General features: G+C 44.1%; 4 protein-coding genes across 4 annotated transcripts; 3 read left to right on the forward strand and 1 right to left on the reverse strand.

Annotated features, from left to right (window-relative positions):
• The first annotated feature begins 5,145 nt into the window (after nucleotides 1-5,145).
• On the forward strand, nucleotides 5,146-6,054 carry LOC310648331 (histone H4). The gene has a single exon (XM_083376088.1). The coding sequence runs from the start codon at nucleotides 5,153-5,155 to the stop codon at nucleotides 5,462-5,464; it is 312 nt and encodes a 103-aa protein (XP_083232214.1). The 5' UTR covers nucleotides 5,146-5,152; the 3' UTR covers nucleotides 5,465-6,054.
• Nucleotides 6,055-7,848: 1,794 nt separating this feature from the next.
• On the forward strand, nucleotides 7,849-8,391 carry LOC310648518 (histone H2B 7-like; the record flags this gene model as incomplete). The annotated part of the gene is made up of 1 exon (XM_083376412.1): nucleotides 7,849-8,391. The coding sequence occupies one exon, from the start codon at nucleotides 7,849-7,851 to the stop codon at nucleotides 8,227-8,229; it is 381 nt and encodes a 126-aa protein (XP_083232538.1). The 3' UTR covers nucleotides 8,230-8,391.
• Nucleotides 8,392-15,615: 7,224 nt separating this feature from the next.
• LOC310648539 (histone H2B 1/2/3/4/6) lies at nucleotides 15,616-15,996 on the reverse strand (the record flags this gene model as incomplete). The annotated part of the gene is made up of 1 exon (XM_083376437.1): nucleotides 15,616-15,996. The coding sequence occupies one exon, from the start codon at nucleotides 15,994-15,996 to the stop codon at nucleotides 15,616-15,618; it is 381 nt and encodes a 126-aa protein (XP_083232563.1).
• Nucleotides 15,997-18,492: 2,496 nt separating this feature from the next.
• Nucleotides 18,493-26,627, forward strand: LOC310649311 (zinc finger BED domain-containing protein 6-like). Its single transcript, XM_083377655.1, has 2 exons — nucleotides 18,493-18,563; nucleotides 22,233-26,627. The coding sequence occupies exon 2, from the start codon at nucleotides 22,242-22,244 to the stop codon at nucleotides 24,969-24,971; it is 2,730 nt and encodes a 909-aa protein (XP_083233781.1). The 5' UTR covers nucleotides 18,493-18,563; nucleotides 22,233-22,241; the 3' UTR covers nucleotides 24,972-26,627.
• The last annotated feature ends 725 nt before the right edge of the window (nucleotides 26,628-27,352 follow it).

Genomic DNA, 27,352 nt, shown 5'->3' on the forward strand with positions numbered 1-27,352 from the left:
AATCAATTCCACCTTTGCGAGATCTTTTTTTTTTCTCCTGCGAGAAGTTAAAATTGAAACTTTTTTTTTCTTTGCACACAGCAGTGGAGGCCTAAAGCGAAAAGGTTTCATAAAATCCAGCTGAAGGGCTAGGACTGCGGCGACGGCGCACGTGCCCACAGAGAGGGCTCGGTGTGCCACCTATGGCACCCGTGCCATAGGTTTGCCACAACAGCTAACTACATATGAAATGAAATGAACTTTTATTGCCAAAGTACAACTGTGTACATTGAGATTAGCTGAGCCTCCCTTTGTGCTCCCACCCCCCAACACAGTGACAACAAACCATCTTACTACGTATTTTAACTTATGTTAAAATACTATGTATTTTAACTTATTGTTATAGTTTTTGGGCATCTTGTTTAATCTCTTAATTTTTGTATTCTTGTCTTTTAACATGTATTGCCCTGTTCACCGCCCTGAGTCCTTCGGGAGAAGGGCGGTATGCAAATAAAATTATTGTTATTATTATTATTACACCATGTGAACCAACTACACCACACATGTACGTGTATACCTATATATCTCTTGTAACTAAAGCGGCTCCCAAGCAAAAGCCAAAGCAGGGTAAAAGACATATTAAAACTATAAAAAACAAACCAGCTAACCACATTGAAAATAATAAAAACCCGGTGCTACCTCATCAAACATCTGATCTGCAGTAACCTCACGTTATCCCAAGCCAGGCCTTCAAAGCTTTCCAAAAGGCGAGGAAGGTAAGAGGCCTGTCAAATTTCAGGGGGCAGAGTTTCCATAGGGCAGGGGCTGCCACCAAAAAGGCAGGCTTCCTAGCTCCCAGCCGATGACAATATTTGGGGGAAAGGACTCGGACCTGCACGCCCAACCTGGTAGGATGGGTTAGATGTCCTTAGGGAAAGAGGGTCCCACCGATCACCTGACTCTGGCGTTGGCCATGTTTGGGCTAATTGGCGCAACCAGCAGGCAATGAGTGTGTAAGGAAAGTTGATAAGATTGAGGACAGATGGATGGTGGGGCAGAGGAAAAGAGGTGGTCCTCGAGTTACGACCACAATTGAACCCAACATTTTACCTCACTAAGGGAAACGTGAATTGGCCCCATTTTAGGACTTCCCTTGCCACCGTTGTTAAGTGAAGCATTGCATTTAGTTAGTTAGTAACCCGGCTGTTAGGTGAATCTGGGTTTCACCATTGACTTTGCTCGTCAGAAGGTCGGAGCGCCTGACCGTGGGGATGCTGCGGCGGTCGCAAGTGTGAATAGCAGTTCATAAGCCCGTTTTTCGATGTGTGGTAAGTTGAGAGGACTACCTGTAGTTCAGCTGAACGGTGGAAAGGACATGGAGTTAACTGCTACAAAATCTTCCTCTGTTGGGACTGCAATTTGTACAACACCCACTTGACCGTAGCCTTCCCACCTAGCTGAAGCCATGGGTCCAGGAGGAGCCCTAAATCAGAGGTCCCCAACCTATGGGCCGTGGCCCACTACCAGCCCGTGGCCTTTTGGCCACCAGAGTAGCTGGCTAGCACGTGCGCACATGTTTATGCGCTCACCACCTCTTGCGGCAGCACTAGACGAGCCTTGCGCGGCGCTAGCAGCCCCATTTGCGGAGCACGCGTGCTCACGGCCCTGCGCGCGCACACACACACGCAGCCACCTTAGCATTCGTGCACATGTGCGCACATAAAGGTGCCTCTCTCCCACTGGGCTGCCGAGAAAGGTTGGGGACCCCTGTCCTAAATCATGGAATTGCCCACCAGAAAACAAAACACAAAGTTTGAATGAGTGAATCCAGTGTGTCTGTTGTAACTATCTCTTCCCAGACAAAGTATTAAACGCTCCCGGGTTCAGCTTTTGTTCATTTCACTCAAACAGCCCTGGAAAATAGCCACCGTCAAATTACACAAATACCATCGGCTCTCGAGAATACACAGGGCACTCAGTGAATTTGAAATAACACCCAAGACTTTTACCGACGGCTACAATGTGTTTCAAACACTGGTCAGAGGGACTGAAGCCACGATGTCTGGCTCCAAAGGCAATTCAAAAAGAGTGGGTGGGCTTCATTTTATCCCATTTTATCCCCCAAAGTTCTCGCTTCGTCGATTCACAAGACTGTTTGTTCCTCTTGTCTGATAGTTGGTAATGGGATTTGGGACCCAACTTCCTTTAAGATGTAGGTGATATTTTTCCTTTTGTTTCCTTATGGTAACTTAGTTCCTTAGGCAAACATGATCGAAAAATGATCCCATCTCTCCTCAAGGGATCTTTTAAGACAAACTTCTGGAAACAAAGCAGTGGCCATTTGGTAGATCTAATGCGTCATGCTCCTCTCCATATTTCCAAAGAAGTCAGGAGGGGAAAAGATCAACCCACAGGTGACTGGGCAACAGACTATGGCACTCACTTCATCAAAGGCCACAAGACTGAAGTCCCAGAGAACACGGCTAGACTAGACTAGAATATAGAAGAGTTGGAAGGGACCCTGGAGGTCATCTAGTCCAACCCCCTGCTCAGGCAGGAAACCCTATGCCATTTCAGACAAAATGATTGTCCAATCCCTTCTTTAAAACTTCCAGTGTTGGAGCATTCACAATTTCTCGAGGCAGGCTCTTCCACTGGTTAATTGTTCTGTCAAGAAATTTCTCCTTAGTTCTAGGTTGCTTCTCTCCTTGATTAGTTTCCATCCGTTGCTTCTTGTCCTGCCTTCTGGTGCTTTGGAGAATAGGTTGACTCCCTCTTCTTTGGGGCAGCCCCTGAGATATTGAAACACTGCTATCATGTCACACAAACACACACACACACACACACGTCCTTTTCATTAAACTGGACATACCCAGTTCCAGCAACCGTTCTTTATATTGTCCATATGTTTCAGCAAACCGCCTATAGAGACAAGACTAGCACATCTGAGCAATATTTATTTGTCGCAGGAGAAGCATCAGGCAACTGTGTCCATAATTTTGCTGATTTCAGCTCTGCATTGCCTTGGTCTGAACTATGCAAGATGCTTCTGAGTAACCAAATCAGCAACTGCTGGGAATTACCCCAACACCTTCATAGGAAATATAGCAATAATGTCAAGACTTGACATTTGAGAGTTTGGTGCCTTTCTATGTACTTGGTTTGCACAAGCAGGAGCTATTTCTGCTATCCTAAGTACAGAAAACTGAATGTGTGAAGTCATGCCAGGGAAAGCTTAAGATGGTTTGATTTGCAGCTGTTGAATGCTTCCTTCAGCCAGAGGCAGCACGAGAAACAGCATAATGACGACTAAAGAGTTGATTGCTTTAACAAAAATCAAAAGTTACAGCTCCCAGTGCAGGTAGTCCTCAGTTTACGACCACAATTGAGTCCAAAATTTCGTTCACTAAGTGAGCACGCTAAGTGAATTTTGCCCCATTTTATGACCTTTCTTGCCAAAGTTGTTAAGTGAATCTCTGCAATTGTTAAGGTAGTAACATAGTTGTTAAGTGAACCTGGCTTCCCCCATTGACTTTGCTTGTCAGGAGGTCACAAAAGGGGATCACATGACCCCCGGGACACTGCAACCATCATAACTATGAACCAGTTGCCAAACGTCTGAATTTTGATTACATGGCCATGGGATGGGGCAACGGTTGTAAGTGTCAAAAATGGTCAGAAGTCAGCTTTTTCAGTGCCGTTGTAACTTCAGACGGCCAACTAAACAAATGATTGTAAGCTGAGAACTACCTTTATATGTTCGAATCACAGAGTGATAGTGTATGTATTGATCTAATTAATATAGCATCCTGTCTCAGAGTGGTGACTGAGTATACATACACACACATACACACAAAAACATACACACACAAATACAATACAATACAATATACACACACTGTATAATGGAGTCCCAACAGGAAATCAATGAGATTAGTTCTATCTCACCTTGCACTTTGATTAGGTTCTACCTGGTGAACTTTTAAATAGTATTTGTTTCTCCATCCAAGCTCTTCTGAGTGTGGGGCTTGCTAATTTAAACATAGGCGGAATAAATACTGGAAGAGAACAATTCCATTGAGAAGGAGTCCACAAAGAATAAAAATACAAATATAAACGTCCTCTCAAATTAAGCTTTAATATCTATATTTACATAGATGCTAAAGCTTAATTTATATAGTTGAGTATCTATATTTACATAGATGCTAAAGCTTAATTTATATAGTTGAGTATCTATATTTACATAGATGCTAAAGCTTAATTTATATAGTTGAGTATCTATATTTACATAGATGCTAAAGCTTAATTTATATAGTTGAGTATCTATATTTACATAGATGCTAAAGCTTAATTTATATAGTTGAGTATCTATTTACATAGATGCTAAAGCTTAATTTATATAGTTGAGTATCTATTTACATAGATGCTAAAGCTTAATTTATATAGTTGAGTATCTATATTTACATAGATGCTAAAGCTTAATTTATATAGTTGAGTATATTTACATAGATGCTAAAGCTTAATTTATATAGTTGAGTATCTATTTACATAGATGCTAAAGCTTCATTTATATAGTTGAGTATATTTACATAGATGCTAAAGCTTAATTTATATAGTTGAGTATCTATATTTACATAGATGCTAAAGCTTAATTTATATAGTTGAGTATATTTTCATAGATGCTAAAGCTTAATTTATATAGTTGAGGATCTATATTTACATAGATGCTAAAGCTTCATTTATATAGTTGAGTATCTATATTTACATAGACGCTAAAGCTTAATTTATATAGTTGAGCATCTATATTTACATAGACGTTAAAACTTAATTTATATAGTTGAGTATCTATATTTACATAGACGCTAAAGCTTAACCTATATCGTTTAGAATAGATTCTAAATCTAAACTACATCAGAACCGCTCCGGGGAAGCTAACCATGGCGCCGAGAAGCCTTTTCTCTGGGGGTTAGGTCTACCCACAGCTGATTGGCTAGTTTGAAACGCACCGCGCAGCCTGAATTGGACAGCCTTTATTATGCAAAGGAACAATGGGAGTGACTTAGCTTGTAAGTTTTCCTTCTGGTCGGACAGCTGCCTACATAAACCTTCCGCCCGTTCAGTCAGCGAACGCTTTTCTTCTTTCAGCTTCTGGCGGAGCGTTTCTTTTGCTAAGATGTCCGGCCGCGGGAAAGGAGGCAAAGGCTTGGGGAAAGGAGGCGCCAAGAGGCACCGCAAAGTCCTTCGCGATAACATCCAGGGCATCACCAAGCCGGCTATCCGCCGTCTGGCTCGCCGCGGAGGCGTGAAGCGTATCTCGGGCCTGATCTACGAGGAGACCCGCGGCGTCCTGAAGGTCTTCCTGGAGAACGTGATCCGCGACGCCGTCACCTACACCGAGCACGCCAAGAGGAAGACGGTCACCGCCATGGACGTGGTCTACGCCTTGAAGCGCCAGGGCCGCACGCTCTACGGCTTCGGCGGCTAAAGTGTCTTTTCGAAAACCCAACTCCCCCCAAAAAAGGCCCTTTTAAGGGCCACTCAAATTTTCTTTTAAAATAGCTGTTGGTCACGATTTAAATTTCAAAAGGAAAGCTGGGTCTTGAGAGGAGTTAACTATAAAATAAAGAAAATATGGCAAGACTCGGCGGACCACGCAGTCTGCCGTCAATTTTATGTTTCCACGTTAACTATTACTAGTGGGTTTTTTTAAAGCTTCTATACAGCTATTATTATTTTTTATTTTATTTTATTTTATTACATTTATATACCGCCCTTTCCCGAAGGACTCAAGGCGGTTTACAGGGTGATTCAAAAACCAAAATACAAAAGTTAAAAACAAATTATTATTATTTTATTTTATTTTATTTTTTTATTACATTTATATACCGCCCCTTCCCGAAGGACTCAGGGCGGTTTACAGGGTGATTAAAAAACCAAAATACAAAAGTTAAAAACAAATTATTATTATTATTTTATTTTATTTTATTTTATTTTTTTATTACATTTATATACCGCCCTTTCCCGAAGGACTCAAGGCGGTTTACAGGGTGATTAAAAAACCAAAATACAAAAGTTAAAAACAAATTATTATTATTATTATTATTATTATTATTATTATTATTATTATTATTATTATTATTATTATTATTATTATTAGTTTAATTTGTATACCGCCCTTCTCCCGAAGGACTCAGGGCGGTGAACAGGGCAATACATAATAAAAAACAAGATACAAAAATTAAAAAAAAATAATTAAACAGCAATGCCCGTAAATAAATTAGTACACATTAAAAAGTTAAAACCGATTTATAAAACCCAACCCCATTAGCGTCGTTTCCCATATTCTGAATCTTACTTGACCCGAGTTAGGAAAAATCGTATCGTGCTGAGTATTGTAAAGAATAAGCTGACATTTCTGGAGTAAGTTTTCTGGGATAACTTAAAACGGAATTTTTTTTAAAAAAAAAGATGGTTTGCTCACGTGTTAGTTTGCGTTGTGGGTCCTCCAACTCTGAACTGCAAAAGTCACCCAAATGCCTCGTATAATGTGATTTAGGTTTAAACGCATTGGGGAAAAAAAACCCTTTTAAACAAAAAAAACGAATCACCCGTCTCCCTGCCGAAACCCGGAATCGAACCAGGGACCTTTAGATCTTCAGTCTAACGCTCTCCCAACTGAGCTATTTCGGCTTCACGAAAGGGGCGAGTTTTCCCTTCTGCTTTGACATCTTAAAAACATTTCTCTAAAAACTATTTCTCAGCTTGATATAATGGTAGCATCATTAATGTTAAATAATTTATATACTGGATAACTAATTGTCCCGGTATACAGGATGCACACAGGGGAAAAAAAAATAGGGGGCGGGAGGCGGGGAAAGCTTAAAATCCACAAGATTCTCCAAAAGAAACATCTCAAAACGAAACAGGTTAAAAAAGGTATTATTGCTCCGAGACTTCTAAGTTGGTCCTTCTAGCCAGCCCGCTCTTCTCAAAAGAGCCAATGAGGTACGTTCAAACTAAAAGCACCAATGGAAGGCCGAGATTCGACATAATGGCACCTTCGTGGCTTCTCTTCCAATAGCCTCACGCTAGGGCGCTTTCCCACCAATAGGACTTGAGGATTTTGAAACCGCTCATTTGCATGTTGTTGTTTTAATTTAATTTTAATTTTTTAAAATTTTTTATTACATTTATATCCCGCCCTTCTCCGAAAACTCAGGGCGGCTTACAAGCTTAGCAGTAGCCTTCATTCTATGTATATGCCTGCTTGTTAGGGCTTTCACACACACCCCAAGCGGCATTATTACAAAGTCAGCTTAATTGCCCCCAACAATCTGGGTCCTCATTTTACCTACCTCGGAAGGATGGAAGGCTGAGTCAACCTTGAGCCTGGTGGGATGCGAACCTGCTCTAATTGCAGGCAGCTGGTGTTACTTAAGGAGGCATTAGCCCATTGCTCCACCAAGGCTCTTGTTAGCTGCAAAGTCGTGTCCGACCCATCGCGACCCTATGGACAACATTCCTCCAGGCCTTCCTGTCCTCTACCATCTTCTGGAGTCCATTTAAGCTCACGCCTCCTGCTTCAGTGATTCCATCCAGCCACCTCATTCTCTGTCGTCCCCTTCTTCTCTTGCCCTCCACCTTTCCCAGAGTTAGGCTCTTCTCCAGTGAATCCTTCCTTCTCGTTAGGTGGCCAAAGTATTTGAGTTTTAGCTTCAGGATCTGGCCTTCTAAAGAGCAGTCAGGGTTGATCTCCTCTAGAACTGACCGGTTTGATCATTTGCATACGCGCCCTATAAATAAAGGAAAAGCGTCTCTTTGCCCTTCACTCTTCCCATGTTCTTCCACGTTGTGTTCTCGCTGCTCAGGATGCCCAAACCGGCCAAGTCTGCCCCGGTGCCCAAGAAGGGCTCCAAGAAGGCCATCACCAAGACGCAGAAGAAAGGCGACAAGAAGCGCAAGAAGAGCCGCAAGGAGAGCTACTCCATCTACGTCTACAAGGTGCTCAAGCAGGTCCACCCGGACACCGGCATCTCCTCCAAGGCCATGAGCATCATGAACTCCTTCGTCAACGACATCTTCGAGCGCATCGCAGCCGAGGCTTCCCGCCTGGCCCACTACAACAAGCGCTCCACCATCACCTCCCGTGAGATCCAGACGGCCGTGCGCCTCCTCCTGCCAGGCGAGCTGGCCAAGCACGCCGTCTCCGAGGGCACCAAGGCCGTGACCAAGTACACCAGCTCCAAGTAGCTTTCTCGGTCCCCGTGGGGACCGAAAAAAAAAATCCCTTTTATTGCACCAAAGGCTCTTTGAAGGGCCACCCACTTGCTCAAAAAAAAAAAGAAAAGAAAAAAAGCTGTTGCGCTTGATGAACCGCCGCCTTCAAAAGTTATTTTTTTTAAAGCACCAGGTTTGGCAAAAACGGTTCGATTCCATCATCCTGGTTGGCTTTCCGTCGTAAACGGAGAGGCGTTCGTTCCTAGAAAAGGTTTCAATCCGTAGGAATATATATATATATTTTTAGCTGCCTTGTGTTTGAATTAATGCTGTGGCAAATTCTTCAGTTTAGCTTTCCCAGCCTTCTCGCTGGGCTAATAAGCAATCGGGACAGGCAGTACAAAAAAATAAATTAGTGGATGGGTTTTTGAAAGTATTTAAAATCTGCTAAGGAAATGGTGCAACTTTTGATTGAATTCAAAACTGTAAGGAAGTGGCTTTTGCTTTTGTGCTCTTTTTTAAGTACAAGGCGGCTTGCTTGAAAGATTTGCTTCATGGGGCAGAAACTTTTTGCCAAATGATTCTTTTAACAGGGTTTGACTTGGGGGAAATTTACAAATTAAGGTCTGTGCAGGTTCTCGGGTTATCTTGGTTGTGGTTATCCCAACGGTGCTTTAAAATGGCAACTGGGCTTTCTTGGGGGTTTGGGTTTTTTTTTTTGAAGACTTCTCATCCAAGAAGGTTAAGTTTAAGTGGTGGGGAGAATAAAAGGATTTAGGCTGTTCTCAATCATCCTGTCGTTAACAGGGGTCTGCAACCTTGACAACTTTTAGACTTGTGGATGTTTAAAGCAGGGGTCTGCAACCTTGACAAATTTAAGATTTGTGGACGTCTAAAGCAGGGGTCTGCAAGCTTGACAACTTTTAGACTTGTGGACGTCTAAAGCAGGGGTCTGTAACCTTGACAACTTTTAGACTTGTGGACTCTAAAGCAGGGGTCTGCAACCTTGACAACTTTAAGACTTGTGGGCGTCTAAAGCAGGGGTCTGCAACCTTGACAACTTTAAGACTTGTGAACTTCAGCTGGCTGAGGAATTCTGGGAGCTGAAGTCCACAAGTCTTAAAGTTGTCAAGGTTGCAGACCCCTGGTCTAAAGAGTTGTTAAAACCATCTGAGAGTTAATCTGTGTCCTCAAAATCACCTGAATCAGATTGCAAATAGGTGTGGAACCGTCTTGGGGCTGGTGAAAGGGCTGTGTTGCAAACGGGTGGTGTTGTATCCTTCTCCCCCCCCTCTCTTAAGGAATGATTGTTCAGTTTTAACATAATACGCCTCTTTGACTCCTCTTTTAAACCAGCCTTCTTTTCTATCCGGACTCTGAACCTTTAAACGAGACAATAGTCCCCATCAGTGAATTAGAACTGAAGAAGCTTCTTGGAGGAGAAGTGAAACATCTTCATTCAGAAGAGAGCTGGGCGGGACCTTGAAGGCCTTCTAGTCTAACCACCCCTTGCTCAAGCAGGATAATGACCCTATATTTATTTTATTTTATTTTATCCCATTTATATCCCGCCCTCCTCCGAAGATATCATTTGAAAGCCTGCAATAATGAAGTACCCACAACTTCTGGAGGCAAGCGGTTCCACTGGCTAATTGTTCTCAAATGTTTGGAAGTTGTTCCTTAGTTGCAGGCTGCTTCTCCCCCTTGATTAGTTTCCATCCATCGTTTCTTGCTTTGGGAAATAGGTTGAACCTTTCTTTGCCGCAGCCCCTCAAATCCTGGAATACTGCTATCATGTCACCCCTACTTCTTCTGTGTCTAGACTGGCCATATCCAATTCCCGCAACTGTTCTTCCTATGTTTTAGTCTCCAGGCCTTTACCCATCTTAGTTGCCTGTTCTCTAAACTTTTTCCCAAATAAATAGAATAAAAATAAAAATAAATAAAGTCTCAACATCTTTTTTTTTTGTAACGTGGAGACCAAAACTGGATGCAGTATTCCAGGTGTGTTCAACAAAAAAAATAAAGTCCGTTTTGCCCTTTGGAGTAAAGCACTTTTGAGACTTCCCAATGTTTGAGTCCAATCTATTGGGTTGACTCAGCCTTCCATCCTTCCGAGGTAGGTAAAATGAGGACCCAGATTGTTGGGGGCAATTAAGCTGACTTTGTAAAAATGCCGCTTGGGGGGGGGGGCAAAGCCCTAATAATAAGCAGGCATATACATAGAATGAAGGCTATTGCTAAGCACATTGGTTTGTGCTTCTTAGATTGTAAGCCGCCCTGAGTCTTCGGAGAAGGGCGGGATATAAATGGGATTAAATAAAAAAAAATTGCTATTAAATAAAAAAAATATTGCTTAACTCTTAACCCCTCCCTTGCCTTGTCTTTTGTTTTTTAACGGCAGTGGAAAATGAGAATGCAGTTCAATTTTCCCATGTTAGAATTGCACCTTAAGGAAGGTGACTTATATTTTCGTTTCTAAGGGAAAAAAAGTATGCGGTGAATGAGATGCTTACTAAAAAAAAATATTTAAAGTTCGCACGCGGGAGATAAAGCAGTTCAATTCTTGTGAGTTAAAGATTTCAGGGACACAAAAAGGGTCATTAACAACCCCGTTTTGTCTTGTCCTCGTTAGTATAGTGGTAAGTATCCCCGCCTGTCACGCGGGAGACCGGGGTTCGATTCCCCGACGGGGAGAGGCTGGTTTTTTTTTTAAAAAAAGCTTTTTTTTGCAAAAATCAAAATTTGGCCAAAACATCATCTCCAAGAATTTAACCTTGCATTAAAGGTCTTGTGAAAATGTGACTCAGACAGAGGAAGAGGAAATCTGCACGTCACTCGAAAACAGGTTTCTTTTAGAGTGGCTGGGGAATTCTGGGAGTTGAAGTCCACGCAACTTACAAGTTGCTAAGATTTGAGAAGTCCTGCTCTAAAGCATAAAACGTTTGATGCGTAGCAGACAAAAAAAAAAGCAGAGCTTCTCTTTTCAGAGGCAGTCCACCTGTAAGCAAAGCGAATGAAGGAGAAGACGGGTTGTGCCCTTTACTTTGATTCACTGGCAGTGGAATTACATTTGCCTTTAAGATCTCAATGCAGTCAGGTTTTAGATTTTCAAAATCTTGAGTAAATGTTCACGCTAAATGACCGCCAAGTTCTCCGAAGCGGTCTCTGTGGCGCAATCGGTTAGCGCGTTCGGCTGTTAACCGAAAGGTTGGTGGTTCGAGCCCACCCAGGGACGCGCTGGCTTCTATTTTTTTAAAAATTTCAGCGAAAATGGAAAAGATTAGAAATGAAACTGCTTATCAGATAAGCCAGTGGATTTCATTTTACACTCTGATTTTAAAGCAATTATTCCAGCATCAGAATTAAAGGGAGACTGATGTGCATTTCAAACTTATTTGTTTTCATGGCTGACTGATGAAAACAAATAAGTTTGAAATGCATATCAGTCTCCCTTTAATTCTTTGTTAGCAATCTAAAATTATATATATATATATATATATATATATATATATATATATATATATATATATATATATATATATATATATATATATATATGTGTGTGTGTGTGTGTGTGTGTGTGTGTGTGTGTGTGTGTGTGTTGGGGGCAATTAAGCTGACTTTGTAATAATGCCACTTGGAGGTATGTGTGAAAGCCCTTATAAGCAGGCATATACATAGAATGAAGGCTACTGCTAAGCTTGTAAGCTGCCCTGAGTCTTCGGAGAAGGGCGGGATATAAATGGAATTTAAATAAATTTATATATATATATATATATATATATATATATATATATATATATATATATATATATATATATATATATATATATATATATATATATATATATATATATATATATAGTATGCCTTTAGTTTACTTTCTCTCTCTCTGTAGTGTATCTCTGTAGTTTATATATTATATTTTCTTACATTTTATTCTGTTATGATTATAATATATGTTATTTCTTCTCTGCCTGCAATAGATGCCTTTAGTTTACAAAGGCTGGTGCTGGGATAAGTGCATGTAAATTATGTACACACAATTTGTACACATAGTTTATGGTCCTGGTGTGTTCCTGTGGTCGGCTGGGAGAAACTGCAAGGACCTTAGTAGGAATGAAACAAATTCAGAAAGGGAGGTACAAGAAGAAAATAGCTTTGCTGTTGTAAGCCAGCTTAACTGTTGTTTGCAGGGATGCAAACATTAATAGTTTTATTAATGAAGGAGAATATCTGTAGCTCAGGGTTGAAATGAGGGCACCCTGAGCTTGCGTGTTTTCTTGCAGACGTTTCATTACCCTGACTAGGGAACATCATCAGTGCTAGTAAGGAGTGAGGTTTGCTGTCTGTTCAGATTCTGGTGTCTTGCCTGTCTGTGTGGGTGGGGGCAATCTTAGGAGATTCTTCGTTAGGGCTGTTTAACTAATGGCTCTTTGGCAGTTTCTTGATTCTTGTTCTTCTTTGGCATCCTTCGGTCTTGAGAGACTATGGTATCGTGCTCTGGAAAGAGGTCCTAAAGCAGCATCTGGTTTGGCTAAAAAGGCCAATTTCAGAGTGGCGGTCCCTTCCACACTGAGGGCAGATACAATCTGTCCCCTGTCCAGCCCCCAGATTTCGCTGTTTCTGGGACTGCCTCTTTGCCTCAGCCTGATGCACAAGTGTCTCTTCGACTTGGAGAAGGCTATGCTGCGTCTTTAGCCTCCAAGCTGAGCGATCAGAGGTCAAGCTTTCCCAGCTGTTAATGTCTATTCCCAAGGCCCTTAGATCCCTCTTGCAGATATCCATATATCGCAGCTCCCTCTGGGGCGCTTTCCCTGCGCCAGTTCTCCATACAGGAGATCTTTCTGAATCTTTCGACCGTCAGCCATTCTCACAAAATGCCCAAGCCAGCGTTGACGCCGCTGTGTCAATAATGTATACAATTGTTCTGTTCCAGCCTATGACCAGCCCTGTTTGTGTGTCAGGGACAACCCCTTTTTCTTTTAACAATCAATAGGCTGGGGAAAAAAAACAACCCCCAACACTTCCAAATTATTAATAAAGTCCTTCAAACAAAAAAGCAGCAGCATATTTTCTTCAACCAAAAATACATGATTCAAAAAATCCAACAGGAGTCAAACAAGAGTCAAACAGATTAACAGACCAGGATTCTCTTTGACTGTCTCCAAACAGTTGCCTTCAGCAACCAGCACCGCCCACACCTTCCCCTTTTATTATCAGTCCCAAGGCATGGCTTCTCACTGCCTTCTCCTCCTCTCACTGAGTTGCCTCATTGATTTTCTCTGCTCTCCTTCTGCTTCTAGTGTCTCTGAACAGATTCACCTGTGACTCCTCTGAGTCCGACACCTCGCACTCAGCTGTCTGAGCCTCATGAGGAACACGACTGGAGGGGCCAGGCTGAGAGTCTTGAGACACTGAAGGCTCTCCAAACCTTTTCTCCTCCTCCTCCTCCTCCTCCTCCTCCTCCTCCTCCTCCTCCTCCTCCTCCTCCTCCTCCTCCTCCTCCTCCTCCTCCTCCTCCTCCTGGGACTCAGCTGCTGGGAGCAAAGGCTGACACTTGAATCACAACAACAATAGTGAAACTGGCAGTTTCTTGACTGGGGTATTGTTTACTTGATTGTTGGTAGGTAGTTGACCTTGGAGTTAATCTATGCTGATCTGAGTGCTTAATGGTGGGGAGATGCTGGTGCCTTTTCCTCTTGTGGAAACTATTGGCATTGACAAAAGCTGACTTATTTTTCACACTTATGAACATTGCATTATCCCCATGGTCATGTGATTGACATTCGGATGTGTGACAATTGGTTCATATTTATGATGTGGCAAGAAAAGTCGTAAAATGAGGCAAAACTCAACACATTCTTGACACAGCAACCTAAATTTTGCACTCCATTGCGGTTGTAAATTGAGGACTATCAGTAACAGGCTAAACAATCTATACTGTAATTTAAACATTAGATTTAAACCCCTATTTCACATATAAACCATATCTTATTGTTTCGGAACTGAGAAATTTAGCATTTCAGTTAGGAATTTAAAAATAGAAACTTGCATGCTCCTGTCTGTTTAGGAAATCCAAGTAATAGACATCATTTATTACACATTTTTAATATGTCATTAATGGTACTGATGAAAGAAAAAAAGAGGCATCTGATTTTTTAAAAATTGGGCCTACCTAGTTCTCTATCTCTTAAAGCAAGGGTCTTCAAACTTGGCCCTTTTATGACTTGTGGACTTCAACTCCCAGAATTCCTCAGCCAGGAACACTAGCTAAAAATTCTGGGAGTTGAAGTCCAAAAATCATAAAAGGGCTAAGTTCGAAGACCCCTGCCTTAAAGATAAGGGAAATAATCCAGTTCTACAGTCTGAAATTAAGAGCCTCGTACTCTTCTTGGCAGGTTAGAAAAACTGACTTTTAAAGGGAATTCTTTCTTTAGATTCTAAAAGCACTGACCTGACTGAAAAAACTTTTTTATAATTTGTTAAAGAGAATTGGAGACTTCCCACAAACCTGACCTTGTAAAAAGCAGGAAATATTTAGCATTTTGGGGAACGTAAAGCTACTTCTGCTCATGAGAAAAACCTAAACTAGCCAACGAACAGCATCACCACTTGTGGATTTATTTACAGAGAAACACCCACTAAGAACAGCAACTCTGAGGTTTGCAGGGTACTTTTTAAAAAACAAAACCCTGACATAGGAAGAAAAAAAAAGTCAAGCAATATTAAACAACTCAACTGGGCTCCCCCCCATGTTTTTTTTTCCAGAAGAGGAATAAAGTCTTCAGGCATTATATCATTTGGGGGAAGATTTTGCTCCAAGTCTTAATTGATCACTTTATGTAGACTGCTGATTAAGGCTTGTTTGCATGACGCAAGCTTTTGGGAGGTCCCCTCCCCCAAAACAAAATTAAAGTGGATGGGCCTTACCAGCTAGGCCAGGGGGAAAACGCAAGCTGGTCCCAGCAAAACTTATTTAAAATTTATTATTTATTTATTAATGGGATTTATATCCCGCCCTATCTCCTGAAGGACTTAGGGCAGCTAACAACAAAACATATAATAAGTACAGAAATTAAGATAAAAATAAAATTAAAATAAAATAAAAATAAAATTAGCTACTGCTAAGCTTGTAAGCCACCCTGAGTCTTTGGACAAGGGCGGGATATAAATGGAATTAAAATAAATAAAATAAAAAATCATCTGTGCAATAAATTAAAATTAAAAGTTAAAAATAAATTAAAAATTAAAAATGGAAATTAAGACCTTTAGGGATAAACCGACGTGTATACCGCAAGCTTTTTTTTTAACAAAGTAAAAGCAAAGTTAACAGCTCTTTTTTTGGAGAAAGTGGGTGGCTCTTAAAAGAGCCTTTGGGTCTGGCGAAGGAGGCTTGGCTTTAAGCTCGCTGCTTTACTTGGAGCTGGTGTACTTGGTCACGGCCTTGGTGCCCTCGGAGACGGCGTGCTTGGCCAGCTCGCCCGGCAGGAGGAGGCGCACGGCTGTCTGGATCTCGCGGGAGGTGATGGTGGAGCGCTTGTTGTAGTGGGCCAGGCGGGAAGCCTCGGCCGCGATGCGCTCGAAGATGTCGTTGACGAAGGAGTTCATGATGCTCATGGCCTTGGAGGAGATGCCGGTGTCCGGGTGGACCTGCTTGAGCACCTTGTAGACGTAGATGGAGTAGCTCTCCTTGCGGCTCTTCTTGCGCTTCTTGTCGCCTTTCTTCTGCGTCTTGGTGATGGCCTTCTTGGAGCCCTTCTTGGGCGCAGGAGCAGACTTAGCAGGCTCAGGCATCTTCCGTCCTTTCTTCCTGACGTACCCCAGAAAGTGTGGCGGGAGGAAGCCGAAGCCCCGTTATTTATAGGCCGCCGACGGATTCGCCCGCCGAAACGCAGCCTTGTCATTGGCCCGCAGGGCGGCTCGGTCAGGCGCCCGCGCGCCAAGTATGCAAATGAGTAGGGTTCAAACTCGGCGAAGGCGATTGGTCTGCGCGTCTCCAGGAGGCTCAGGCCAAGCCTTTGTCTGGACGCCGCTACGGGAGGGAGGCGTAAACCACGAAGTCCCAATTAACCGCAGGCTCGCGGCGTTCGCGTTATGCCTGATCTGAAACTTTTTAAAGCCGTCCAGATTTGATTCTTCTGGGGGGGGAGGGAAATAAATATTATTTCGCATTTTCCGTGCCTCAGGTGAACCCGTAGAAGAAAGAGAGAGAATCCAAGCCCTGCAATTAACACGATGAACCAGAAGCGGAACATCTGAACTTTACTTTTTGCCCTCCTCTTCAAGAAATATGGAACCCATCACTCGGGTCTCTCCGTGGCAGCCTTCTCCAACCAGGGGCTCTTCCCCTGGGTCTGTTTCTGGCTCCCATCAGCCGCAGCGGAGCCGTGAACGATGAAAAAGCTACTGCTGGCTGGTTCTAAGTCAATCGTGGTTAACCCTTCCTTCAGCTGATGTCCTTTCCGGCCCACCCATTCCCACCATCTCGGAGTCCATTGACCTTGGCAGAAAAGTCCTTCCAATACCCTTAAATCCATCCCTCTCAGATATGTTAGTCCTGCTCCCACCTGAGGAAGAGACATCCCATCAAACCTTTATTACGGTCACATCAAAAGAGACCTCCAAAACTGCTCAAGCAGGAGTCTATATCTTACCCTGCTCTCTCTCTCTCTCTCTATCATCTCTATCTATCTATCATCTATCTATCTATCTATCTATCTATCTATATCTATCTATCTATCTATCTATATCTATCTATCTATCTATATCTATCTATCTATCTATCTATCTATCTATCTATCTATCTATCTATCTATCTATCTATCTATCTATCTATCTATCTCCTGGTCTGATAGCCATCTCAAGCTAGCCTGGGACAATAGGACCTTAACAACTTTATGTTGGGTGGACATCAGCTGCCAGAAGTCCCCAGGCAGCATGATTGATTGCAGAATTTTGGGAGCTGAAGTCCACACAATTTAAAAGTTGCCAACTTTGAGGAACACTGATCTAATGGTTTCTTCGATTGTCTGTCTATCTGTCTCTGTCTGTCTATCTATCTATCTATCTATCTATCTATCTATCTATCTATCTATCTATCTATCTATCATCTCCTGGTTTGATAGCCATCTCAAGCTATCTATCTATCTATCTATCTATCTATCTATCTATCTATCTATCTATCTATCTATCTATCTATCTATCTATCTATCTATCTATCTATCTATCTATCTATCTCTATCCATCCATCCATTCCTATCTATCTATCTATCTATCTATCTATCTATCTACCTACCTACCTACCTACCTACCTATCTATCTATCTCTATCCATCCATCCATTCCTATCTATCTATCTATCTATCTATCTATCTATCTATCTATCTATCTATCTATCTACCTACCTACCTACCTATCATCTATCATCTCCTGGTCTGATAGCCATCTCAAGCTATCTATCTATCTATCTATCTATCTATCTATCTATCTATCTATCTATCTATCTATCTATCTATCTATCTCTATCCATCCATTCCTATCTATCTATCTATCTATCTATCTATCTATCTATCTATCTATCTATCTATCTATCTATCTACCTACCTACCTACCTACCTACCTATCATCTATCATCTCCTGGTCTGATAGCCATCTCAAGCTATCTATCTATCTATCTATCTATCTATCTATCTATCTATCTATCTATCTATCTATCTATCTATCTATCTATCTATCTACCTACCTACCTACCTACCTATCATCTATCATCTCCTGGTCTGATAGCCATCTCAAGCTATCTATCTATCTATCTATCTATCTATCTATCTATCTATCTATCTATCTATCTATCTATCTATCTATCTATCTATCTATCTATCTATCTATCTATCTATCTACCTACCTACCTACCTACCTACCGAAACGTATAAATAAATTTCTTCTTTTAAATGTAAAACAATTTTTTCCCCAAACTAAAATTCATCCGGGTGCTCTCGTGTTTTCTTCCCAGTCTGTGTTTCTTTCCTCGACCCCCCCTTCCCCCCCCTCCCCTCCTCCCTCCAATTTTCATTTTTGAAGGCTCCGAGGGGGAGGATCCTGTCCCTTTAAGCGCGTGCCCGGCCGGCCAGCCGCTTTGGGGCTCCGCGGCGGGAGGCGCGCCCGCGCGCGCCCGCGGCCTTTCTCCCCACGCTCTTCCGCCAGGCGAGGCGGCGTCTCGCGCGTTCGCGGCGGGCCGGGGGAATCGTTTCCTCGGAGCGTCGGGGAGTGGCGGGTTCAGGCCTGGGAAGGGGCGGGCCCGTGTGTGCGTGTGTGGGGAGGGGGTCGGTTTCCTTGCCGGAGCTCGACTTCCATTTTGCGTTGGGGGTGAGTCTGCCTTGCCTGATTTGGGGGAGGGGCGTCTAGTTCCTATGTGCTTTTTTTTAAAATAATTGTTATTATTTTTAAAAAGAGTAAATCGACTTGGGTTATTATTTTTTTATTTATTTTTATTTATTTATTTATTTAATGTATGTATGTATGTATGTATGTATGGGATTTATATCCCGCCCTATCTCCTGAAGGACTCAGGGCGGCTAACAACAATAACATGTAATAAGTACAGAAATTAAGATAAAAATAAAATTAAAATCATCTGGGCAATAAATTAAAATTAAAAATTAAAAATAAATTAAAAATTGTAAATATAATTAAAATGCCTGTCAGTCCAGGTCAGCCAGGTTGGAAAAGGAGCGTTTGGAGGCCGCGGCGAAAGGACTGGAGATTTTATGTTTATGTTTATGTTTATTGGACTTATATACCGCCCTTCTCCCGTAGGACTCAGGGCGGTTCACAAGGAATTTAAAATAACAATACAAATTACAAAAGTGAAGAACAATTAAAATAATTAAATTGAGTCCTTGAATAACATAAAAGCCCTATGAAACTCCAATTAAAACCCAATTAAAATAAAATTAAAATTAAAATTCTCAGTCCTGGCCGGAAAGCTCAAAGAGGATCGCTCCCTCCCCCCTTTAGAAGGAGATCCGTTGAAGAATTAAATGAAGTGGGGTAGAGGCTTGAATGGCTGGGCATCTTTAAACCAGAATGAATATTTCATCGTTTTTTTTTGGTTTCTCCTTTTGGTATGTGTTTAGCATGTGTTTGGTTTTTTTTGACGTACAGGTAGTCCTCGACTTACGGCCGTTTGTATAGTGACAGTTCAAAGTTCCAGTGGCACCGAGAAAAGGGGCTTATGACCGTTTTTCACGCTTGACGATGCCTGGAGCATCCCCAGGGTTAGGTGATCAAAATTCAGACATTGCTTGGCGACTGACTCAGATTTGTGACGGTTGCAGTGTCCCCGGGCTCATGTCATTCCCCTTTTGTGACATGAGAAAGTCAGTAAAGAAGCCAGATTCACTGAACAACTGAGAGACCCACTTCACAACTTGCCGTGATTTGTTTAGCACCTGTGACCAGAAAGGTCATAAAATGGGGCAAATGTCTCGCTTAGCAACATACATTTTGGGCTCCCTTGTGGTCATAAGTCAAGGAGTATCTGTAATGCTGTCAGCCCATTCCCCTCCCCCCCCTGCATGTACTTTTCTTAACTATCCTGAAGTTGTCAAGTCTAATTTTGGATATTGGAAAGCCAACTCTTATGCCGTTTAATGACGGCAGTAACATTAAATGGAAACTGCTGTGCTTTTGTTTTCTGGAAAAACGGGATTGTGACCTTTCCATCCCACCTCTTTTTTTGTGCCACCCTGTCTCAGGGAGTTTTCTTAGAGGTGCGTCGTAATTTTATACTTCCAAAGAACAACCCTGTGAGGTAGGCTCACCTGTGAGAGAGAATCTGGCCTGAAGTCACTGACAAGAGTACCATAATGGAGATAGGATTTGAATTTGGCTCACCTTCCTCCAGATTATTACATGCAGGATTTTCAAATGTTTCAAATCCAACCTCAAATGGATAATTCTCACAATCTGTGGCAGCTGACTCAGTTTCACCTTCCCTATCTCGCCCTAATAGCTCTTCTTTGCAATGGATGATTTTAGCCCAGTGTTTCCCAAACTTGGCATCTTTTAAGAGGTGTGGCTTTCAACTCTCAGAATTCTCCAGCCAGTTTTACCGGTAATAAAACAATTATAAAGTTGCTTAATTCAGCTATTTGATGAGTGGCTCTGGTTTCTTGTGTGTGGGGGAGAGAATTGAATTAAGTAAATAATGATATTTAGCAATTTAGCCAGCATGACCAAGGGTGATAGAGGCTAGAAGCTTAAGAAACAGGCGGTGCTTTTATCTATGGAGATTCTCAGTCTGTTGTGATTCAGGGTCAGCCGGTGGGTTCGGCAGTTGGGTCGGACGATTCGGAGGAGGAGGAGGAAGGTTTTGGAGAGCCTGCAGAGGACAGTTCTGACGCTTCGCAGAGCTCTCAACCAGGCCCCTCTCATCTGGTTACTACTCAGACCCAGCTGTGTGAGCCTGACAGCGTGAATGAAGATGACCCACAGCTGTCCCTGTTCAAGGACGCCCGACGCAGGAGGCAGTCAATCAGGAGTAAACAGAGGAAGCCAATGGGGCACCTTGGAAGGAGGCAGAGAGAAGCCATGCCTTGAACTGTTTAAAAGGGAAATATGTGGGAGGGCTGGTTTGCTGAAGGCAACCGTTTGAGCAGCTTCTGTTTTAGTGGTTCGTATTTTGTTTTGCTCAGTATTGCTCTGTTTTGGATCTGTTTTGTGTAAATAAATTTGACGGGCGTACTTCCTTTTGTAAAGGGGTTGTCCCTGGCTTTTATGCAGGGCCGGTAGTAGGCTGGAACAGAACACAGTCATCCAGATCATGGTTGTCCCAAAAGTGCTTTTTTTTCAGGAGGCAACTGGACTTTCTTTGTTTTTCCTTTGAAGACGTTTCGCTTCTCAGCCAAGAAGCTTCTTCAGCTCTGAATGGATGGTGGGGAATGGAAGGATTTATACTCCTTGCAGACAGCTGGTCATTTGCCTTCTTTTAGAGAGTCGTTGAAGCCACCTGGAGGTTTACCTGTGTCCTCAGGGTCATCTGAGTAGTGCAAATGGGTGTGGGGCCTTCTTGGCTGGAGGATGTTTTTTTGCCTTGCGTCCCTTCACTGTTGAAGACAGGCACAGGCTGTTGGAGATGAGTCTGTGTTGTCTGCATCTCAGACTGAAGCGCAAATGGTTCTTGTAGTCTGCTCCACACACATTTCCGCTGCTCAGATGACCCTGAGGACACAGATAAACCTCCAAGTGGCCTCAACAACTCTCCAAAAGAATGCAAATGACCAGCTGTCTGCAAGGAGTATAAACCCTTCCATTCCCCACCATCCAGTCAGAGCTGAAGAAGCTTCTTGGCTGAGAAGCAAAAGGTCCTCAAAGAAAATCAAGTAAGTCCAGTTGCATCCTGGAAAAGCACCTTTGAGACAACCATGGTGGTTTTGTGAGGGGTCTGTGTTAGCTTTTGTAGAAGATCAACAGGAAGAGGGTTGTATCTCACCCTAAAGACAGACTAAGCTTTTCAACTGCAGCCTCAACTTAAACTTAAACCATTTGCTTAGTGACCGAAGTTAAAATGGCACTGCAAAAAGTGACATGCCACCGTTTTTCACACTTACAACCCTTGCAGCATCCCCGCGCGGTCACGTGATCTACATTCGGATGCTTGGCAGCTGGCTCATATTCATGACGGCTGCAGCGTCCCGGGGTCCTGTTGTCACAGTTTGTGACCTTTTGACCAGCAAAGTCACTGGGGAAGCCAGATGTACTTCACAACTGTAGTGGCTAACCTAAGAACTGCAGGGATTCACTTAACACCTGTGGGTTGTAGAAGGGTTGTAAAACAAGGCAAAACTCCCATTAACAAATGTCTCGCTTAGCAAGCATAATTTTGGGCTCAGTTGTGGTCGTAAATCGAAGGTTACCCATCAAGCTAGGCCTATTTCCCTTGTTATTTCTGGCGAGGAAAGCAGCCAGCTTTGAGGCTGCAAAAACTAAAAAAAAACAAACAAAAAACTTCTGTCTTTGGGTTTCTTTTGGCAGGATTCCACCATGATGCCACGGCGTGGCCGGGGGAGACGACCCCAGCTTCCAGCGTTCAACAGGAGACGAGCTCTACCTGCCTCTCTCCAGCAGCCCCCTTTCCTTCGTGCGATGGAAGGTGGTGTATCCGACGAGCTCTCGGCCATGGCGATCGCTCCAGCTGCTTCATTGGCGCCCGGGATGAAAGAGGGAAAACCCTGCCCATCCTCGGTGCGTGACTTCTTTTCCTACTTGAAGGAAAAAGAAGAGGAAGAGGTAGACACTGCTGACCTGGGGAGCTTTTCACCCATGCGCACCACTTCTGCCCCAATGGCAGAGAAGCAGCACTGCCCTTCCGAAGTCCACGAGGTGCTTTCGTACTTAAAAAAGGAGGAAGAGGAGGAGGAAGAAGTGGCTGAGATAGTGTCTCTGTCCCCCTCACATGTTCTTCCAGTCCCTCCTCCTCCTCCTCCTCCTCCTCCTCCTCCTCCTCCTCCTCCTCCTCCTCCTCCTCCTGCTGTACCAGCTTACGCGTCTCCGGCTACAACGGGCAGGTCTATCCTTCCAGCGAGAAGGGAGGTGTTCCATCTCTTCACACCCATAACCCACCTTCCTGCTTCAGCTCACGCCAAGCGAGGTCGTGACCGAGAGATATTAGCAGCAGATGGAGTCCCAACTGTGCAGAAGAAAACCACCTCGGCTGTTTGGGATTACTTTACTTTGGACCCACAGGAACCTTGTGTGGCTGTTTGTGGCACGTGCCAGAAACGGGTGAGGAGAGGGAAGGACGGAGGCACCCGGCCGGGCACCACAGCCCTCCATAAGCACTTGAAGGTCCACCACGGTCTTCACCTGCCAGGCGTTGCGGTGGTTCCTCCATCCCCGCTGATGCCCCCGAAGGAGAGGTTCCACAGCGCTCCCGTGGTGGTCACTGAGCCATCTCCTCCAGCCTTCCTGTTTTACCGGCAAGAGAGGAATCAACCCTACTACCCTCCCACCCACCCAACAGCTATCCAGTTGGCTTCTGATACTGCGTGGATGCTAGCGGTGGACATGAAGCCCTTCTCCTGCGTGGAGAGCGAAGGATTTCGTCGGCTGATGGCCACCGCCCAGCCTCATTGGAGGATCCCGAGCCGGGTGTTCTTCACCACCAAGGCAGTGCCTGAGTTATCCAAAGTGGTCTCCCGGGCTGTGCGGCAAACCCTGGCCTCCAGTGTCGGACGCATGGTCCATATCACAATAGACACCTGGGGTGACAGGCAAACAGCCACGTACATGTCGGTGACAGGACACTGGATCGCAGACTTGGCAGGCACCCTCGTCAGGCAACACGCCACTCTGTCGGTGTGTACTTTGGAGGGCTGCTGTGGCCAGGAGGACATCTGCCACAAACTGCGGGAAGTCCTCCAGGATTGGCTGTGTAATCTGAAGACGGGCGGAGTGGTATCCGACAGCGGGATCAACACCGCCAGGGCGGCGCGAGAACTGCGCCTCAAGCACATTCCTTGCTTGGCCCGCTGTCTGAAGCTGGTCACCAAAGCGTTTTTGGCCGGGGATGCTCAAGTCGCCCGTCTCCTGAAGACGTCCAGGAGGATCTGCAGCTGCTACCGCCGCTCGGCCACTGTCCGACGGCGTCTCCTGGAAGTGCAGGCCAACTTGGGCTTATATCAGCCTCTGAGGCAAAACACTTCGCCAAGGTCCAACTCTACCTTGCTGATGTTGGAGTGCCTGTACAGGCAGCGCCAAGCCATCGGGGCCATGCTGGATGAAGACAAAGATGGTCCCCACCTGCTCTTGGCACCTTCAGACTGGAAGGTGATGAAGTGCTTGGTGGAGATCTTGAAGCCGTTTGAGGATGCTGCTGCGCTGGTGATCCGGCCTGACGCCACTCTTTGCCAGGCACTTCCCCTCCTGTGGTTCTTGGAGGAGCAGCTCAGGGCCTTGAGGACCAGATACTACCAAGAAAATAATAACACTGCAGCTCGCCTGACCACGCAGGCTTTGGACTGCCTTGAGGCTGACAATCAGCTGAGGGAAATAAAGGACAATATGATGTATCGGATTGCAGCCTTCCTTGACCCCCGATTCAGGGACATCACCACCATGAAGCTGGGCGGGACAGACTTCAGTGATGCAGCCTTGCTGAAGGAGCACATAGTTGACTTGGCCACCAGGTCCTACGTGCCTCCTGGAGGAGCAGACAGGGACCTCTCCCCAGTCAGTCACTCTTCTCAAGACCAAAATGCCGGCTCCAGCAGCTCTCCTGGTTCAGCAGCTTGGCAGTTCACCATGAAACGCTGGAGGGCCATCACCAAAAGTGATCCTGCCTCCAGTTTGGCTTCTGAAGGGGGAGCAGCTGCAGCCCTTCGGGAAATGGAAGAATACCTCCATGACAACGTGGACCATATTGGAGAAAACGCCGACCCCATGCTGTATTGGCAAGGGAAGATGGCGGTGTGGCCCGCTCTCTTCAAGGTGGCCGTGTTCCACTTTGGGTGCCCACCGACGTCTTCGTCGTCCTCTGAAGACCTCTGTGGTGTTCCCAATTCATCAGGACCGAGATACCACCCCAAGGACCTTACCCCAGCCAACGTTAAAATGTTCACATTCATCCGTAGGAATCGCCACCTGGTCCCTCAAGATTGGAGGCTCTCAATTGGAGATCTTTCTTCCCAAAGCCCCATGGGTCCAAGAGAAGACCTGACTGTGGAAGAGGAAGATGACCTTCTAAGATTGGATGAAGAGCATGAGGACAAGTAAAGAAGGAAACCTCTGTACTTGGGTCGCTACAGTGCCACATCCTTATTCGTTCGTTACAGCCAGACTGACCATCTTCTCATACTTCATAAAGATTCTTAAACACTGGTTAAAATGGATTGAAGGTTCCAATTGGTAAATGAAGACTCAGTCGTCCAGGCCAAAAGTATCCAAAAAGGTTGAATCGTGGCAACCGGACCAGAGTTTCTTAAACTGAGACGTTTTGTTCATCCTTCATCCAAGGTAACCTCTTCGGTCAAAATAATAATAATAAAAAGAAATAGATGAGAGTCATTGGAATGTACTAACTCTTACCATACCAACTGCAGGCCTTTCTCCCCAAAATGTATGGCAATACGCAGTGCCTTTTTTGAAGAAAAAAAAGGTGCCGGAACTCACACACGTCATACAACCTGCCTTGCCTACCCTACAAGGTTCCATCCAAAAAAGGTGCCGGAACTCCGTTCTGGGCGTTCTATGACAAAAAAAGCCCTGGCAATACGTAAATGAAGACATTCAAGTCATCCAGGCCAAAAGTATCTAAAAAGGTGAAGTAATGGCAACTGGACCAAAGGTTGTTCAACTGACACGTTCTGTTACTCCTCCAAGTAAGAAGAGTTAGTATATTCCAACAACTCTTGATTCGCTGCCTGTTTTTTTAATTTATTTTGACTGAAGAAGTGGCTTGGGTGAGTAAGGAAATGTCTCAGTTTAACACACTTCAGTCCAGTTGCCTTGATTTAACCTTTTATTATTATTTTTTACACCTTTGAAATCCACTTTTCCTCTTTTGGTCTTCTGATTCTTATATTTCGTCTCGTGGTGGTATCTCCCCCCCCCCCATTTCATGGATGGAAATGCAGTTTCTGTATTTTCAGTCCTTGGCTGATAAAATTCTTGAAGCAGGGTGAGGAGGCTTCCTTAACTGCCTTTTGAAAGCAGATTGAGAAGCCTGCCTTACCTCCTACCGTTAAAAAAAATGCTGCTCAAATGGGAAAGTCATTTTGGTCCATAATACAAGTGGTCCTCAGGTTACAGACCTTGGTTCAGCAACTGTTCACAGTTAAGATGATGCTACCTATAGCTGGTCCCCAGAGTGCTGGCTGTTGCTGGATCCCTGTGCTCACAGCAAGCCAAAGTCCTGTGCTTGGGATTTTCCAACATTTCCCAAAGTCATTGGGGAAGCCAGCAGGAGGTTAGAAGTGAATTGTGTGAGGTCCTCGCTTAATGACTCAGGCTGCCCTTGCTTAACAGGGGCAACTAACTGGCACCGTTGGAATTGCTGTCATTAAGCTGCATGCTCTTGGGATACTGTGCTTTATGATCATAGTCCAGGTCCAGTCCAAAGCGCTGTCGTAACCTGAGGACAGCCTGTAGCTCTGTTGACCGACTTTTGTTAGGGTTTGACTCCATAATAAGGTTTGGTTTGAGTTTAGTGTTGTGTTGCGAATTATATACGAGAGTGTAGAGCTTTAAACTGTACGATCTGATTTCATATTCTACCAAGTTACAGTTTGTTTAGCCAGAGTTTCTTGACTAAGCCACAGTGCCTGAATTCACCATGCAAGCTAAGCCCAAACTTGGCAAAACAAATGCACCATAGGGTTTTAACCCTAATGGGCAGCAGGTCACAATATCAATCTGATCCTGATTAAAGCAAAACCATGGCTTAGCATGTTTGTGAACTCACCCTAAATCATACAAACCACTCTGTCTCCTTCCAAAAAGCTTCCATGTAACTCTTCTGTCCCAGCCTACATACGTCTTTGTTACATCACAAAGACAAACCCCTCTTAACAAGTAGGCTGGAAAACCAACCCCTTTCTATTTGAGTTCCAGACCTGCTAAATTGTCCCAAAAGCAACAGAACACATTTTCCAACGGAGAATTGTTCAAAACAAAATGGAGCATGAGTCAAACAGGAAATAGCAAACAAAACATGAACTCTTGAAACTGGAGTCCTTTGCAAATGGTTGCCTTTCGCAACCAGCACCGCCCACACATTCCCTTTTTGTTATGCAGCCCCAAGGTGTGGCTTCTTAATGCCTTCTCCTTCCTTGGAGTCGCCCCATTGCCTCCCTCTGTCCTGCTCTTGTAACCTGTGCATTTGCAAGTGTCTATAATGGCCTCCAGCTGTGCGTCCTCAAAGTCTGATTCAGCTTCCCAGCACAGCTGGTTCTCATCGTGAACACTAGTGTGCGGGCCAGGCTCTTTATCAGTTTGTAAGTCCAGGAGCTCATCAGAGCCTTCTTCTGACTCTGATGGCTCCCCTGGTCTCTCCTCCTCCTCCTCTGATTACCCGGACTCAGCTGCCGGGATCACAGGCTGGCACGGAATCACAACAGTACCTTGCTTTGGGAAACTTAAAAATTAACGCTGTCAGG

This window comes from Vipera ursinii (assembly GCF_947247035.1).
Source record: "Vipera ursinii genome assembly, chromosome: Z".
Taxonomy (NCBI): domain Eukaryota; kingdom Metazoa; phylum Chordata; class Lepidosauria; order Squamata; family Viperidae; genus Vipera; species Vipera ursinii.

Excerpts from the sequence above, each read along its gene's own strand:
- LOC310648331 (XM_083376088.1), top strand. The coding sequence starts at position 5,153 with ATGTCCGGCCGCGGGAAAGGAGGCAAAGGCTTGGGGAAAGGAGGCGCC.
- LOC310649311 (XM_083377655.1), top strand. The coding sequence starts at position 22,242 with ATGATGCCACGGCGTGGCCGGGGGAGACGACCCCAGCTTCCAGCGTTC.